The sequence below is a fragment of the Gekko japonicus genome, unplaced genomic scaffold, assembly GCF_001447785.1.
Source record: "Gekko japonicus isolate JY-2015 unplaced genomic scaffold, Gekko_japonicus_V1.1 scaffold3344, whole genome shotgun sequence".
In the NCBI taxonomy this organism is placed as follows: domain Eukaryota; kingdom Metazoa; phylum Chordata; class Lepidosauria; order Squamata; family Gekkonidae; genus Gekko; species Gekko japonicus.
Genome location: NW_015159807.1, coordinates 30,411 through 48,251, shown reverse-complemented (window position 1 = coordinate 48,251; position 17,841 = coordinate 30,411). Strand labels below are relative to the sequence as shown.

The following is a 17,841-nucleotide window of genomic DNA, read 5'->3' as shown; positions in this document are numbered from 1 at the left end:
CAATACTTTTTCTCTTGCATGGAAAAAGCCAGACCTTCTGGAAGGAGCCATCTGTATTGTATCCCATTTTTCTTTAATAACCATGTCAGTTTGGAATAATTCCTTCTCTTCTCTCTCACTCTCCACGGGATTTCCTTTAACACTTTTACTTCCATCTCTTGAAATTTGAGTGCTTTCACGTTAACTTCTCTCAATATTTTGTCCCTTGCCATTCTTTTATAGAAACGAGCTTGTATCTCTCTTGGTACCTTCATTCGTCTTGCATATGCCGAGTTCATTCTATATACTTGGTCAAATTCTTTTAACATGTCATCCTTTTCTATGTTCGTATGTTCAGCTAGTATATTAGCCATTTTCTCTGCAAGATCTTCATCCTTCTCTTCAGGGATATTCTGAAATCTTAGCATGTATGCCGCCTTATCCATCTGCAGCTGGATTAACTCTTGTTCATAATCTCTCTGCTTCTCTTCCATCGTTCTCATATCTTCTTCTATTTCACTGGTCTTCTCCTCTGTCTTCTCTTTTGCTTTTTTCAGTTCTCCAATCTCTGCTGTATTTTCAGCTATTTGCTTTTGCATAACCTGTGTACTATTTGCAAACTGCTCCGTTAATTGTTTCATCTGTTGGAGTAACTGATCCATTTGCCCTTTCAGCGGATTCACAGCATCAGAAATCATATTTTGCATTTCTTTGGGGGCAGTTCCTGTTAGCTTCCCCACTGTAACATTAGTTCCTGGTGATGATTGTATTTTGGTCTGCGTTGTTTTAATTTGAGACATTTTAATGCTCAGCAATTTCATGGAGTGCCCACGAGCAGTGTTCCCTCTGAGCTGAGTTAGGGTGAGCCAGCTCACAGTTTTTTAGCCTCCAGCTCACACATTTTTGTCTTAGCTCAGGAAGGATTCTGGCTCCAGAGCAAACTAATTGATGCAGTAGCCAAATTGCTCACTAACAACTTTAAGGCCAGTAGCTCACAACGTAGAATTTTTGCTCACAAGTCTCCACAGCTTAGAGGGAGCATTGCCCACGAGTTCTTGTATTGATGGACCAAGGTTCTGAACTGGCAGAGGGCAGCTTCACGTGTGGTCATTGATGGCACCATGTCCCTGATCTTCCCCCATAAACCTCAGAGCAACTAACACTTGGCTTCCAACTAGTTTCCTGGGGAGGGGCCGTAGCTCAGTGGCAGAGCCCTTGCTTGGCATGCAGAAGGTCCCAGGTTCAATCCCCGGCATCTCCAGGTAAAAAGGACCAGGCAGGTGATGAGAAAGACCTTGACCTGAGACCCTGGCTCAGTGGCAGAGCCTCTGCTTGGTATGCAGACGGTACCAGGTTCAATCCCTGGCATCTCTAGTTCAAATGGCCAGGCAGCAGGTGATGGGAAAGACTTCTGCCTGAGACCCTGGAGAGCTCCTGCCAGTCTAAATAGGCAATACTAACCTTGATAGACCAAGAGTCTGCTTCAGTATAAGGCAGCTTCAAGGGGAATTTGATACACTGGCTTGAGTCTCCCCAGCGAGATAAAAAGAAGAAGATACAATTCCAAAGGAGAGCACTACAAAAATTAAGGCGGTGGGGGGGGGGTTTTGAGAAGTGTCTAGCCTGAAGTCCTCTCCCGTCAAAAACCACAGGCTTGCTTTGGGTATGGCAAGCAGAGTTCTATTTTTGCCCACCTGTGATGTTTTCAGGCAGAGGCAAATTACTCGGTTAAAACTTGCAGCCAAACCACACTAACCGAGATACGGAAGCATGTAACCCGAATAAAGGAGTCTGCTAAGCGGCAGAGAGCAAACCATTTAGTTCTCACATCAATCGCATCTGCTACACTGGAAGCACACATGTACATACGTTCTTTACTTGTGATCCAGAAATCAAACAACATTACTGGGCAGGCAGTAAGGGAAGCCTGCTTTAAACATCTGGGCGAACAGCTCTGACTGTTCGATCCCCCACCGCGGTCAGGGTGAGCTCCTGGCCCTATGTCCCAGCTCCCGTCGACCCAGCGGTTCGAAAGCCCGTTAAAGGGCAAGTAGATAAAATGGGGACCTGCTATTAGAGCGGGGGGCACCCACCTCGGTTGTAGCGGCAACGGCGGAGAACGGAGAACAATGAGTGATGAGTGGCGGTGGCGGACAAAAATGGCGGCTGGCGAGACGAGGCGATGGATGAAGGAGGCCGGAACAACTAGGCGCGGAGGTGGAGCCACGCGGCAGGCCGGAGCCTGATTTGGACGGAGGCCGCTGCGAGCATGCGCAGAAGCACAAAGTGGCCCTGGCCTGGAGGCGGAGTTACGACAGCCGGAGAGGTGGAACCACGAAGACCAGCGCCGAAGAAGGGTCGCCGCCGGACTGTCCCCTCACAAGGAAGAAGATCTGCTACAGAACAAGGGTGCCGGGTAGGAAACTCACCTCCCCAACATACATGTGGCCCTAGATTAGGATCGTTCGGAATTAGAATTGTAAGCCGCTCAGAGCCCCTTAGGGGGGGTGAGCGGGATAGAAAGTTGAATGAAATAAATAAATAATAAACACCAGAGTCTACCTCTACTACACGCTACATACAGGCATAAACGTTAAAGAAAATAGTTGTTGTGGATTTTCCGGGCTGTGCGGCCACGGTCTTGGCATTGTAGGACCTGGAAACTCACCTCCCCAACATACATGTGGCCCTAGATTAGGATCGTTCGGAATTAGAATTGTAAGCCGCTCAGAGCCCCTTAGGGGGGGTGAGCGGGATAGAAAGTTGAATGAAATAAATAAATAATAAACACCAGAGTCTACCTCTACTACACGCTACATACAGGCATAAACGTTAAAGAAAATAGTTGTTGTGGATTTTCCGGGCTGTGCGGCCACGGTCTTGGCATTGTAGGACCTGACGTTTCGCCAGCAGCTGTGACTGGCATCTTCAGAGGTATAACACAGAAAGACGGAGTACTCTCTGTGTCAACATGTAAAAGAAAATAGTTTGAGTCCAGTGGCACCCTTAAGACCAACAAAGTTTTATCCAAAGACTAGCCTGCTACGCATTCTTCGCTGTGCGTAATGTCTGTACAGATGATGTAAAGTCTGAAATGTAACATTTGTTGTAGGAATTCTAATGGAGAAGACTGTAGTGTAAAAAATGAAGTGAGATGTATGTACTTTTTTTTTCTCTACTGAAGGACCTCTCTGTAGACTGCTGGGGCGGGCTCCCTCATGGCTTTAAGCACCCTGCAACCGCTGCTGCACCTGACAGACAACTGCCTGTTAGGTGTTGGGGGGATTATGTTTAAAGACATCAGGGAGGCTGGGCCAGCAGCAGGGCTAAGGCAATCTTGCTGAGCAAACGTGCCTGGCGGCTGTAAGCATCTCACCTCCTCTCCTACACCTGACAGGCAGCTGCCTGTCCAGTGTAGGAGGGGGAGGGGGAGGAGTATTAGAAGCCACTGTGGAGGTGGGGCTGGCAGGATCACTAAGGCGTTACTGCTGGGGCAGGCTCCCTTGTGGCTTTAAGCACCCTGCAACTGCTGGTTAACCCGCCTTCAGGTGTAGGAGGGGGGAGCATGTCTGAAGCCATAGGGAGGCTGGGCCAGCAGCTTTGCTTCCCCCCACAGGCGGTTGGCCACTCCTGATTTCCTCAGCTGTCATTAGCTCTCTGCAGACCCTGTACTTTTTTTTTTTTTTAACCTCAGAACGCTGAGCACTGCAACTGGCCAATCGGAGTGTGGGGGGGTGCAAGGAGGCAGCAGCCTGGCAGCCGCATAGGTACCAATGGGGAAGAGCACATTTTACCCCTTTTGACCCCCTTAGGGGTCGAATTTGTAAAAACCCTGATTGCTGCAGAGTGTCAGCCACCGTGCCCCACCTCCTCGAGGAACCACAGAGGCCTCAGACTATGGGGAGAGGAGGAGGTTACATCACCACCCTCTGCTCTCCCTTGGCCGGTCGGACAATACGCTCTCTCTCCCCCGATCCGCTGGCCATGCCCCCCTCATGTTTCCCCCTTCCCAAGCTGTTCTGTGCCGTGGGCGGGCCCTTGCGCCGGGCCAGTGGCCCAGCGCGGTTTCCTCTTTTCCTCCGGGGGCTTCCTTCCGCGGGGCCTGTCGCTCATCTGGGGTGGCGTCGCCCAGTTGGCCCGTGGGATCTGGGGGATTCGGCGGTGTCGGGGCAGGCCGGCCCTGCCCTCTGGTAATGGGGGGTCGGCGGCGTTGGAATAGGTCTTTGTAGCTGTGGACTTTTCTATTAGTAGATACAATGTACTTTAGGTTTTTGTATGTATATAAGATATACTAGAGTCCGTACTGCAAGTAAATCAATATGTGAAAATACAAGTACATATTAGTAGAAGTGTGTTTTGTTCTATCACGGTGTTTCTTTCATGGTTGCCATCCCTGAACCTTCAAGACAACCCCAACAGCTGTCCAGCAACCAGTGTTAACGGGGCCTGCTTTGGCGGGGAGGTCGGGGTATAAATCTAACAAACAAACAAACTCTTGCAGAACTGCATGTGTGCATTCCCACCTCTCTATTATACTCCCGAAAGTGGGCTGCAGTATTCTGCAGCCAGCAGAAACATCCAAATTGCTCCCAAGGGCAGCCCCCAGCCAACGTTCCCTCTAAGCTGTGGGGTCTTGTGAGCAAAAATTCTACTCTGTGAGCTCCTGGCATTAAAGTCCTGAGTGAGTGATTTGACTGCTGCATGAATTAGTCTGCTCTGGAGTCCTCCTTCCTGAGCCAAGACAAAAATGTGTGAGCCAGAGGCTAAAAAACTGTGAGCTAGCTCACACTAACTTAGCTTAGAGGGAACCCTGCCCCCAGCGCAGCGAATATCAGCAGTCAAGAGTTTACAGAGTATGAGGACGACAAATCCTATTCCAAGAATCCTTCCTCCGTTACAGAACAGGTGTGACGGATAGAAGACACTCCCTGTACCAGCCACAGGTGTTACTTGGGCCCCCAGGGAAAGAACCTGGTCCAATGCCACGCCCAGACTCTGAAAACATTCTGGCAAGCCCATCGACAGCAGGCAAAAGATTGCCGCTCTTGACTGATTCAGTCTGGATGCCCGCACGACATAAGAACATAAGAGATGCCAATGTTGGATCAGGCCAAAGGCCCATCCAGTCCAACACTCTGGGTCACACAGTGCCCAAAACTCAGGGGCCATCAGGAGGTCCACCGGTGGGGCCAGAACACCAGAAGCCCTCCCACTGTTGCCCCCCAAGTACCAAGAAGACAGAGCATCACTGCCCCAGACATAAGAACATAAGAGAAGCCAATGTTGGATCAGGCCAAAGGCCCATCCCGTCCAACACTCTGTGTCACACAGTGGCCAAAACTCAGGGGCCATCAGGAGGTCCACCAGTGGGACCAGGACATTAGAAGCCCTCCCACTGTTGCCCCCCCCAAGCACCAAGAAGACAGAGCATCACTTGCCCCAGAGCCCCTAGCTATACCTTGTGGCTAATAGCCACTGATGGACCTCTGCTCCATATGCTTATCTAATTCCCTTTTGAAGCCGTCCATGCTTGTAGCACCCACCACTTCCTGTGGCAGTGAATTCCATGTGTTAATCACTCTTTGGGTGAAGAAGTACTTCCTTTTATCCGTTCTAACCCGACCGCTCAGCAATTTCATGGAGTGCCCACGGGTTCTTGTATTGTGAGAAAGGGAGAAAAGTACCTCTTTCTCTACCTGCTCTTTCCCATGCATAATCTTATAAACCTCGATCATGTCACCCCTCAGTCGTCTTTTCTCCAAGCTAAAGAGCCCTAAGCGCTTTAACCTTTCCTCATAGGGAAAGTGTTCCAACCCTTTTATCATTCGAGTTGCCCTTTTCTGCACTTTTTCCAAAGCTATAATATCCTTTTTAAGGTGTGGTGCCCAGAACTGCACACAGTATTCCAAATGAGGTCTCACCATTGATTTATATAGGGGCATTATTATATTGGCTGATCTGTTTTCAATACCCTTCCTAATAATCCCCAGCATAGCATTGGCCTTCTTTATTGCAGTCACACACTGTCTCGACATTTTCAGTGAGTTATCTACTACAACTCCAAGATCTCTCTCTTGATCTGTCTCTGCCAGTTCAGACCCCATCAATGTGTATTTATATTTAGGATTTTTGGCTCCAATGTGCATCACCTTGCACTTGGCCACATTGAACCCCATTTGCCATGTTGACGCCCACTCGCCCAACTTTGACAGATCCCTTTGGAGTGCCTCACAATCCTCACTGGTTTTCACCACCCTGAACAACTTCGTATCATCCGCAGATTTAGCCACTTCACTGCTTACTCCCAACTCCAAATCATTAATGAACAAGTTAAAAAGCAGTGGACCAAGTACTGATCCCTGTGGTACCCCACTGCTTACCCCCCTCCACTGGGAGAACTGCCCATTTATACTCACTCTCTGTTTTCTATTAATTAGCCAGTTTTTGATCCATAAAAGGACTTGTCCTTTTATCCCATGATTTTTGAGCTTACTTAGGAGCCTTTGATGAGGAACTTTATCAAAAGCTTTCTGGAAGTCAAGGTAAACAATATCTATTGGATCCCCCTTGTCCACATGTTTGTTCACCCCCTCAAAGAACATTAACAGGTTAGTGAGACCTCATCCACTTGATTACAACCTTCTAATGCGGGTTTAGTAGTAAGACCGCAGCCCTCTAGCTGCTTCATGAAGCCAGGTACCACGCCAGGCTTTTGTCGCCACGTGACAAAACAAATCACCCAGTATCATAGTGTTGCTGTATAAATCGATGGTGCGACCTCATTTGGAGTACTGTGTACAGTTCTGGTCACCACACCTCAGAAAGGGTATTAAAGCATTGGGAAAAGTGCAGAAAAGGGCAACTAGAAGGATCAAAGGGTTGGAACACTTTCCCGATGAAGAAAGGTTAAAGCGCTCGGGGCTCTTTAGCTTGGAGAGACGTCGGCTGAGGGGTGACACGATCGAGGTTTATAAGATTATGCATGGGATGGAGCAGGCAGAGAAAGAAGTACTTTTCTCCCTTTCTCACAAGACAAGAACTCGTGGGCACTCCATGAAATTGCTGAGCGGTTGGGTTAGAACGGATAAAAGGAAGTCCTTCTTCACCCAAAGAGTGATTAACACATGGAATTCACTGCCACAAGAGGTGGCGGCGGCTACAATTATGGACGGCTTCAAGAGGGAATTAGATAAGCATATGGAGCAGGAGTCCATTAGTGGCTATTACCCACAAGGTATAGATAGGAACTCTCAGTCTGGGGCAGTGATGCTCTGTATTCTTGGTGCTTGGGGGGAGCAACAGTGGGAGGGCTTCTAGTGTCCTAGCGGGACCTCCTGAGGGCACCTGGTATTTTTGGCCACTGTGTGACACAGAGTGTTGGACTGGATGGGCCATTGGCCTGATCCAACATGGCTTCTCTTATGGTCTTATGTCTGGGGCAAGGGATGCTCTGTATTCTTGGTGCTTGGAGGGCAACAGTGGGAGGGCTTCTAGTGTCCTGGCCCCACTGCTGGATCTCCTGAGGGCACCTGGTATTTTTGGCCACTGTGTGACACAGAGTGTTGGACTGGATGGGCCACTGGCCTGAGCCAACATTGGCTTCTCTCATGTTCTTATGCCCAAAGACGTCTCAGCTCCAAAATCCAAACTGCAGCAGTCTGTCTGTATGCTGAGAGCCGCAAGGCAAGCCACGGCCTCCTGCCAACCAGATATCTGAAATCAGCAGTGGAATCCAGAGAGAGCCCAATAACCCCACACACACCAGATGTTCTAGTCACTGGAACGAGAGACGGCGGGTGGTGCCCGAAGATCCACAAGTACCAACAGGGAAGAGTTCTCCCTGACAGCCTCTAGGCGCAGATTATCCAGGTGGGCTGCCTGTGTGCCATCACCAGGGCGGAAGCCCAGCCAAGAAACGTCAAGAGGAAACGCCTCCTTGCAATGTGCAAGGAGAAAGGGAAACGGGTTAAAAGCATGCTCTCTCGCCCTTGCTCCGTGACTGCGGGAGGTGGGGCCCCGCAACCTTTCTGAGCTTGCGGGTGCCTTCAGAATTCTGACACAGGGTGGTGGGCGCGACCACAAAACAGCAGCCACGGGAACCGACAGCACAACATCAGGGGCTGAAGATCATGCTTAACTGTAACGGTAACTCGTTCGGGCAGAAGCTCTTGTTAAGCAGGATGCTTTTGACAACGAACGTGGCCGTTTTAAAATGGATGTCCCCGGCCCGAAGGAAGTCCGGCTTGCTGTTACATATTGATGTCACATTGTCTATTGCATGTTGATGGCACATTGTTCCTGACAAGGCAACTCTGTTTGCACTCTTAGGACCTGAACTGGAAGGTACACATTATTTCCAGTATATACAACTACTTGTGACACAAGGCCAGATATATTTGTGGCCCCAAATAGAAACTGTTTGGCGCACCATTCAATTCCATATTGGAACATTCCGATTTTGGTCCTATTTTATTTATGGTTAATTGCCTTATGTGTGTTACAGAGACTCTGTTGCTTTGTGTATTTTGTGTGTACTATTTGACCTCTGAAGAAGGCTCTTGTGAGCCGAAACGTGTCAGGTCAGGTCACACGCTGTCCTTTTTGAGTGTGTATTTCTAACTCTGAACATTTTCTGAGGCTTTATTTGGGCCCCTGCTAGGTTTTTAAGGAGCTGCGGTGGCTCAAGTGGTTAAGACACTGAACTGCAGGCTGTGGAAGGTCGGCAGTTCAGCAGTTCGAGACCCGAGTGTGCCGCATGATGGAGTGAGCTCCCATCTCTAGTTCCAGCTCCTGCCAACCTAACAGTTCGAAAGCAAGAAATTGCAAGTAGATAAATAGGTACCACTTCGGTGGGAAGGGAACAGCGTTCCGTGCGCCTTGGTGTTTAGTCATGCCGGCCACATGACCACGAAAACGTCTTCGGACAGCGCTGGCTCTTCGGCTTGGAAACAGAGATGAGCACCGCAACCCTAGAGTCGGATTCGACTGGCTTTCGAGCAAGGGAACCTTTACCTTTACTAGGTTTTTATATGTCTTTGAAATAAACTCTTGTACACTTACTTATGTTTTTAACTTTTGGCCCTCAATAAGTTTTCTAAACTTCCTTTGGAGGTTGGTGCTTGGTTGGTTTAGATTCTGTCCCCCTCTTTTTTTGGGTTGCCTCAACTAGGGTCATGGCTTTCTCTGCCCTGGCCCCCGCCTGGTGGAACAAGCTCGCTCTAGAAATCAGGGCCCTGCGGGATTTGCTACAATTCCGCCGGGCCTGCAAGACGGAGCTGATCCGGCGGGCCTTTGGATGAGGCGGCGGATGTCCAAATCTATTTCGGCCTCCCCTGCTGGCTAAATGGATCCCAAAAAGCACGTCACTTCGGAGGAAGCTTTGAGCTCACTAAGAGAGACTTTTTGTAGCGTTCATTGAAAAATTTGGATAAATATTTTGGTACTTGGCAACCTTGTGCTTGGAAAGATCTGTTGAACTCCCCGAGGAAGACACTGAAACAGGAGGATATCTGGACCTCTGTTGGAGGAAGACTGAGCACTCATTCAAAATAAAGGAGTCCTCCCTCTTAAAACTTGTGTACAATTAAGGAGGACTGATATTAATAAAGGGGTTGTGCAATATCTTTTGAGATATATTAAGAGATGATACTTAGATGTTAATCCATGAACTGAAGGGTGACGGTTTATGATTCTGATCTATGCCAATAAAGGTTTTGAAATTGAATTGAAATTGATACTTAGATGTTTTGATATATGATTCTTTCTATGTATTAAGGCTTATATGATAAATAATACATGGGGAACAAAATTGTAAAAATATAAAATAAAAAATATATTAAAATGATTTGAGATATTTTATAATCGTCTGCAGCACGGTATTTGCTGATTTTTGGTATTTCCTACTTACCGTGGGTCCTATTTTGGTTTTGTGAATGGCTAAATGGATCCAGAACAAACTGAGCATCGTTGCCGAGATGAATCCACCTGGTTCTGTTTCGTTTCTGTTTTATGAGAAACAAGAAGCGGGACCCGCGATACTCGCGCCCCCCCCCCCCGCCCCCGGGCCTTGGCGACCAGGCCTGAGTGGCTCCCAGCCGCCGGGCCTACCAGGCCTTCTCCTACCCCCACCCCCACCCCCAGCAGTGAGCCCTGAGTGGCTCCCAGCCACCTGCTCGCCGAACCTCACCCCCAAACAGCGGCGAGGCAGAGTTCCCAGAGCATTCTCTGTGCATGCGCAAGGAACGCTCTTTTACTTTTGGGGGGATTTAAATATCCCCCTATAGTTTGGGAGGACTGGTTCTCTCTTTATATGTGTTTTTTTCTTTTGCAAACTGGGTATTTTCTTCTGCCGCCAGGAATTTAAGGACTTCCAAACCTTCTCTCCTTTGCTATTGGTAATGTGACCCAGAGTCTGGGCTTTTCAGGGATCTATGTGGTCCTGAGGAAAGATAGAGCTGAATTCTGGGATAAACTTGAACAAAAGATGATTTATTGAAATAAGAACAAAATATGAGGTTGGTTATTCTGTAACTGTTTGGGAATAAGGGACTTGTAAATATGTCTGTCAGATATATCTCACACACTGTCCTTTTTCCTTTCCTTTTTGTTTTTCTTTTGACACTCAGATCCAACACTAACAGGAATCACTCGTTCATATAGGCAGCCACACAGGCTCTTGACAATTTTAAGAAGAAGAAGAGATTGGATTTATACCCCGCCCTTCACTTGGAGTCTCAGAGCGGCTTACAAACTCCTTTTCCCTTCCCCTCCCCACAACAGACACCCTGTGAGGTGGGTGGGGCTGAGAGAGCTCTGACAGAAACTGCTCTTTTTCAAGGACAGCTGTGCCAGAGCTTGTGACTGACCCAAGGTCACATCAGCAGGTGCAAGTGGAGGAGTGGGGAATCAAACCCGGTTCTCCCAGATTAGAGTCCGCATACTTAACCACTACACCAAACTGGCTCTCACTAACTTCCTTCTAGATCTTTAGAGTCTCACGTTTTAAGACATAACACTGCACTCTTTTAGATCCCACACAGAACTATCAGAACTCTCACTGACTGAACTCTCGAACTGAACAAATCCAACTGACTTTTTTTAACTGACGTTTCTATAACTGACTAACTGACACTCACACAGATCCACTTCAAAAACTCCTCCCACACTCTCTCATCCTCCAATCACTCCCCACTTGTCTCTCTCAATCACTCGACTCTGCATTCACTGCACTGCAAGTGTGCAGGAATACCTCTTTGCCCCCCCCAAGTGCCCCCGATGTGCGGATTTAGATATCCGCACAGAGGGGGCCTCTTGGCTATTAGTATACAGATATGGTTTTTTAACTGATGCTATTGTTACTGTGTGATTTGTAACCCGCCCTGAGCCCGCTTGCAAGGAGGGCAGGATAGGAATGGAATTAAATAAATAAAAATAAAACATATTCTTGCACGCGCACGCCGCTTTCCCTTCAGTCACACAGTGACGGTCCTTGAGCTGCGACGGCGGCCGCTGTCAAAACAACGCTTCTAAAGATCCGCACCTGGAGGGAGGGCTCCCGAGTTGTCAGATCCAGGTTGGGAAACACCTGGAGATTTATGGGTGGAGTTTGGGAAGGATGGGGACCTCACTGGGGTACAAGGACACGGAGTCCACCCTCCAACAGCCAGCCGGAAGCCATAAGAACATAAGAGAAGCCAATGTTGGATCAGGCTAATGGCCCATCCAGTCCAACACTCTGTGTCACACAGTGGCCAAAAACACCAGGGGCCCTCAGGAGGTCCAGCAGTGGGGCCAGGATACTAGAAGCCCTCCCACTGTTGCCCCCCCCAAGCACCAAGACTACAGAGCATCCCTTGCCCCAGACCGAGAGTTGCTATCTGTACCCTGTTCATAGCCACGGATGGACCTCTGTTCCACATGCTTATCTAATTCCCTCTTATAAGAACATAAGAGAAGCCAATGTTGGATCGAAGCACAGCCCCCCAGTGAGTACCGGATGACTGAGAATCCAATGAGTCAATCTTCGCACAGAATACCCCATTTAGAAATCTAAACTGCTCTGCTGGCTGGGATCCAGCTGATGTAATACGGCTTGGGGTGGGCCAGTTTTCTTCACTGCCCTCACAGAAACATGCCGACAGGCTCTGCTCAGTCAAATTCAGCCCAAGTCACTTGCCACGTGCTCTAGCAACCTCCCCCACCCCCCCGCCAGCTTGCTCCTGAGAGTCACGGCTAACCCGGATTTTAAATTACTCGCGGTCGAGGAAAGTAACCAACTGCCGAATCAGCCGAAGATGATAAAAGGTCGATTTGGCAGTGGCTGCCACCTGGGCCTCCATAGTTAAGGCGGGATGTATTAGAATGATGTATGCTGAGATTTTACGTAGTTTATTAAAATTATAATAGTGGTTTTTTTTTCTGCTTCTCAATGGGCCGTGGGCCTTAATAAAGACTGACGGACTCGAAGTACAAACTCTTAAATTAATACGAGAATTACAAAAAAGACAGCAACAGTTCTTGTGTCGTCATACATTTTCTCTTTAGATCTGTTAAAACCGTAAGATCCTGCCAAGTTTTCCACTGCTTCTCACCCAATTCCCACGCTCATGACAGCCCCCCCCGTCCCACATGGCTCTCGTCCATGCAAGCACCACGACTTCTAGCGTAGCAGTTTTGAGTGTTCAAAAGAGAATCCTCCTTTCTCTTCCGCCAGCAGAAAAGCTGCTCAGATCTAGTCCAAAAGATCTTCCAGAAAGGATCTTGGCAGATCAACCAACTAATTCAAGCAACAGGTTAGGTTTGTTATTTAACATACTGAACAGAACACAGGTGCAGCCAAAAATAAGACTCAAAAATACAGATTCCAACTTATGAGACATAGGCAGGCATTAATACTTTACCTGGGCCCCGGTCACACGGAGAATTTGCCACACGAAAGGCACGAATGTCGGGCGGATTTTCGAGGCGCGATCACACTGCAACAACTGTGAAGCGTAGAGCACCCGTGGCCAACCCGTGGCGTCCCGCCGAAGATGCAGAGTTAAAAAGTACCAAGGAAAGTGCACTAGTATTCGGAAAACACGCAGCACAGGTGGGCGTCTGATCACGGGCGCGCTAGTATCCCGTGGCATCTTGCGCCCATCCAGGTCCCGTCGCAAACCGGATGTTTTTCGTAAGCGTATGCGCACAAACACGAAACTGAAAGCAGTGCTGCTCCGCGGAACTGTGCATGCGCACAAACACAAAATGCTTGTGTGATCATGCCACGCCGCTTCTTTGCCACGCTGCAGCATCACCGTGTGATCGCCAGCTAACAGCCTAAGCACGGAGACTCGGGGGACTGTGTGATCGGGCTACCACGCTTTATTTTGCTCCAGGGCGAACAGCCACGCCTCCCCCCCCCAAGTTATTTGGCCCATGTGACTGGGGCCCTGGTATTTTTGGCCACTGTGTGACACAGAGTGTCGGACTGGATGGGTCATTGGCCTGATCCAACATTGGCATCTCTTCTGTTCTTACTTTGCTTTGTTCCACGGTGAAAATCAAAGCCCTTCTCTGTCTTTTTTGGCAGAACGTACAGCGTGGAATTCAGCACAAAACGGCTTTTGCTACAAACCGAAGATAACTGACCAACTGACTTGGCTGTGTTCACTTAGGAAAACACGGCTGGAAACCAATGCTCCCTGTAAGCTGCGGAGTCTTGTGAGCAAAAGTTCCACTTTGTGAGCTTGCCGGCATTAAAGCTGTGAGCCAGCGATTTGGCTGCTGTGTAAACTAAGTTTGCTCTGGAGCCCTCCTTCCTGAGCCGAGACAAAAATATGTGAGCTGGAGGCTACAAAAACTGTGACCTGGCTCACACCAGCTCAACTTACAGGGAACACTGCTGGAAACTAACCTGAAGGTAACAAGGTAATGTAGAAAGGCAGAACCCAGAAGGATCAAAATTAAGGTTGCCAGACTCCGGGCGGCACCTGGGGATCTCCTGCTATTACGGCCGATCCCCTGGAGGAAATGGCTGCTTTGGAGGGTGGACTCTACGGCATCGTACCCTGCCGAGGTCCCTCCCCTCCCCAAACCCCGCCCCTCTGAGGCTCCGCCCCCCAAATCTCCCGGTATTTCCCAATTCAGAGCTGGCGACCCTAATTAAAACAGTTCTCCCACCAAACGTGCAGGTTCCATTCTAACAAAAGGTAAGCAAAAGCTTCTGTAGGGGGAAAGTTTCCTTTGAGATGACCTGTTAGAACCTGAGTAGACGGCACGGTATCTTGTGGCCAGATGGCCACTTCGCACCAAGGATAAGGCGGGCACAGGCTTGTCACGCTAAGCATTCGGGCAACTTAACAGAGATTTAAGGGTACACAAGGGGGTGACAGGAGGCAACGGTTGGCCTTTCAAAGCAAGGGGAAGAGCATTTCGATACTGTGGTATCAGAACCCGGAACAGGAATCAGAGAGTAGTGAAAATAAGCCTGTTGGAGCTCCTCATCCAAGCCTGACCCTCCAGCCTGACCGCCCCTCTTTAGGGCAGACATCAAAACAGATCGCGGGAACAGGGCGTTCCAATGACACAGATGTCAAAGTCCCATCTGGGTCGTCAGCAAATCGTCCTCGCGGTGCTTCCAACACACTAAATAACACACTTTCCATCCACTTTCAGTGCACGCTGCAACTGGATTTTACCGTGTGAAATGGCAAAATCCACTTGCAAGCGGTTGCTGAACTGGATCGAAACGGCATTATTTAGCAGGTGTGCCAGTGCCCTTCGGCCAAGAGAATGAAAGGTGGGAGACACCTGGAGAGCCGAGAGGTACTCACCGCATCCGGAAATGCAGAGTCAACTTGATTCCGCCGGCGATTTCGAAGACATGGTTGGGAGGGAACCACAGCTTGGCTTGCGGGTCATAGAGGGCAAACAGACTGTAGCAGATCGGGGTGATCCCTGTGGGTAACAAGAAGGAGGCTGAGGGGGAAAGTCGTTTCTCGTGCTTATCCCATCTGAATCTCAGCGGCACAGTTTCCAGAAAGCCACCCCTCGATGGTTAGCCCAGGGGTGTCGAACTCATTTCTTATGAGGGCCGGATCTGACATAAATGAGAGACCTTGTTAAGCCGGGCCGGGTGTGTCATAAAATGCAATGCCAGGTAGCGGAGATATAAACTTTATAAAGGACGAAAACACAAAGGGGATTTTTAAAACTTAAAATAAAGACATGCTTAAATATTCTGTTTATTTAACAGTGTCTGATAACGGACACCTCTTGGCTCTGAATTTTTGCATCAAAACGCCTGTGCCATTGCAATCTTGAGTCTGCTGTTCAGGTTATCTGTAAGCTGCAAACCTACGATGACACAGCAGCAGCAGCAGAACTGGAAGAAGAAGCAGAAGGCAGCCAATTCCACTGCGGGCCTGAGAGAAGCCCTCCGGGGGCCTGATCCGGCCCTTGGGCCACATGTCTGACACCCCAGGGCTAGCCAGTTCCTGTCTCTCGCCCAGAGATGGGATTCTTTCCCATACTTTTTATTTACTTATTTTAAACAGTTTCATGTCACCTTTCCACCCGATCAGGGGTCCTCAAATCGGTGCATGCAAAATATTAGAGCATCAGTACAATTAAAAACATCATTGACGTTATAAAATTATTCAATAAAAACACAGAAACAACCTCCAGAACAGGGAGGACGGCCAATTACCATTACGAAGCAAAACAAAGCAAAAAAGTCTTTGCCCACTGGTGGAAGACACGGAGAGAGGGAGAGAGAGAGAGAGAAAGAGAGAGAGAAAGAGAGAGACAGAGACACAAAGCCCCTCAAAGTTCCACAGTTTTGGGGCCACGACCAAGAAAGCCCTTTCTCGGGTGGCCACCCATCTAGACTTGGATGGCAGGGGGCAACCGAAACTGGGCCTCCAAAAATGACCTGAGTGGGCCAGTAGGATCATAGGGGATACTTTTTACTGTGGGAGGAATACTGTTAAATATCCCAACAGGCCAAGGACGGACCTTGATAAACAATGGTCTCTTCTCTCTATTGCCGGCTGACGCTATCCAACCAGCAAAGCAGGAATCACAGTTCGGTAACCCCAGCTCGCCAAGAGCACGAGCTCCGTACACACAGCTGGAGCGGCCTGAAATACTGTGCCAAGGAAGGAACCAAAACCACGATTTTAGGCGTTTATATGACTGTGAGAAAGGGGGTGGGGGATTACAGGTCGTTTTCAAAAGCTGCCCCTCTCCAAACATTCCCTGCATGGGTGTGTTCTGTCTGGTCCTCTCTGTGCTAGTTTCCTGCTTGCATGGAGTTGCTTTTTTTAAACAGCTGTGATCCTTCATCGCTAGAGGCCACACACACACCACAAATTTGTGGCACTGCAACATCTTTGTGTCCAGTCAGGTCGCGAGTCAAGATTCCAAAAACGCCACCGGGAAGACTGGGATGTTAAGCTCCCCAGGACGTTGAAAGATCTAGCGGCAGAGCATCAGACAAGAAAGCCCCGGCCACAGCTCCGTTCTCTGCAGTGAAACAGTAGGAAATCTCCCACTCTCAGTGGAAACCATGCACCAGCAATCAAGTTTCCCATCCACAGTTACACCTGCCTTTGCCCGGGGCTGCGGCACCTACAAGAGGGACCCGAGGCCAAGTAGCAACATGTTTTGTGGTGGTAAAAACAGTCCAGGGCTCGGGAAAGCTGAGCTCTGTTCCTCCTTCTAAAAGCGCAGGAAATTTACTTAGGCTGTGGTCACGCACATTAAATAATCCACTTTCAATGCACTTTCAATGCACTTTCCAACTGGATTATGCCAGTTCACACAGTAAAAATCCAGTTTGAAAGTGGATTGAAAGCGGATTATTTAGTGTGTGTGACCACAGCCTTAATCTCTTTCGGCCTCAGTTCGCCGGATCCTGATTATATTTCACCACAGTAGAGAGCAATGCTCCCTCTAAGCTGTGGAGTCCCGTGAGCAGAAATTCTACTTTGTGAGTTCCTGGCATTAACATTGTGAGCGAACGGTTTGGCTACTGAGCTAAGACAAAAATGTGCGAGCCGGAGGCTAAAAAACTGTGACCTAGCTCACACCAGCTCAGCTAAGAGGGAACACTGATCGAGAGGGCTTTTCTGTGCAGGTAATAGGTCTGCAGTGGAGCTCCGGTGGCTCAGGTGGTTAAGACGCTGAACTGCCGGTTGTGGAAGGTCAGTAGTTCAGCAGTTCGAGACCCGAGTGTGCCGCATGACGGAGTGAGCTCCCATCTCTGGTTCCAGCTCCTGCCAACCTAGCAGTTCGAAAGCAAGAAATTGCAAGTTGATAAATAGGCACCACTTCGGTGGGAAGGTAAGAGTGTTCCGTGCGCATTGGCGTTTAGTCATGCCGGCCACATGACCACAGAAACATCTTTGGACAGCGCTGGCTCTTCGGCTTGGAAACGGAGATGAGCACCGCAACCCTAGAGTCGGATTTGACTGGCTTTCGAGCAAGGGAAACCTTTACCTTTATCTAAAAGGTCTGCAATTGTACTAAAATAGTTTCTACAAAATTGCTTAGACTGCAGGTTAGGGACTGCGGCCTATACTGCTCCGTACGGTTTACTGCAAGTAGGATTCTCTTTATGTAATTTCTATACCGTCTAACACAGAGGTGTCAAACTCATTTGTTACGAGGGCCGGGTCAGACATAAATGTCACTCTGTCGGGCCAGGCCGTGCGTGCCATAAAAGGTAATGCCGGGTACGGGAGATAAACTTTATAAAAAGCAGCAGCTGGTAAGCTCCGAGTTGGTGTATCCTTACTTCAAGGCCCCCTGGGCTTGGGGGGGGGGGGGGGGGCAGGGGAAAAAACCCACATGGGGGGCCTGGGGGGGCGGGGAAAAAGA

The 17,841-nt window shown here is 49.0% G+C and overlaps 1 protein-coding gene across 1 annotated transcript in view; it reads right to left on the bottom strand.

Annotated features, from left to right (window-relative positions):
• TYK2 (tyrosine kinase 2) overlaps window positions 1-17,841 on the bottom strand; it is a 112,151-nt gene that overhangs the window by 69,034 nt on the left and 25,276 nt on the right. Inside the window, exon 3 of the mRNA XM_015407598.1 lies at window positions 14,793-14,916. Within this exon, the coding sequence (XP_015263084.1) occupies window positions 14,793-14,916 (124 nt within the window). The remainder of the gene's footprint in view (window positions 1-14,792; window positions 14,917-17,841) is intronic.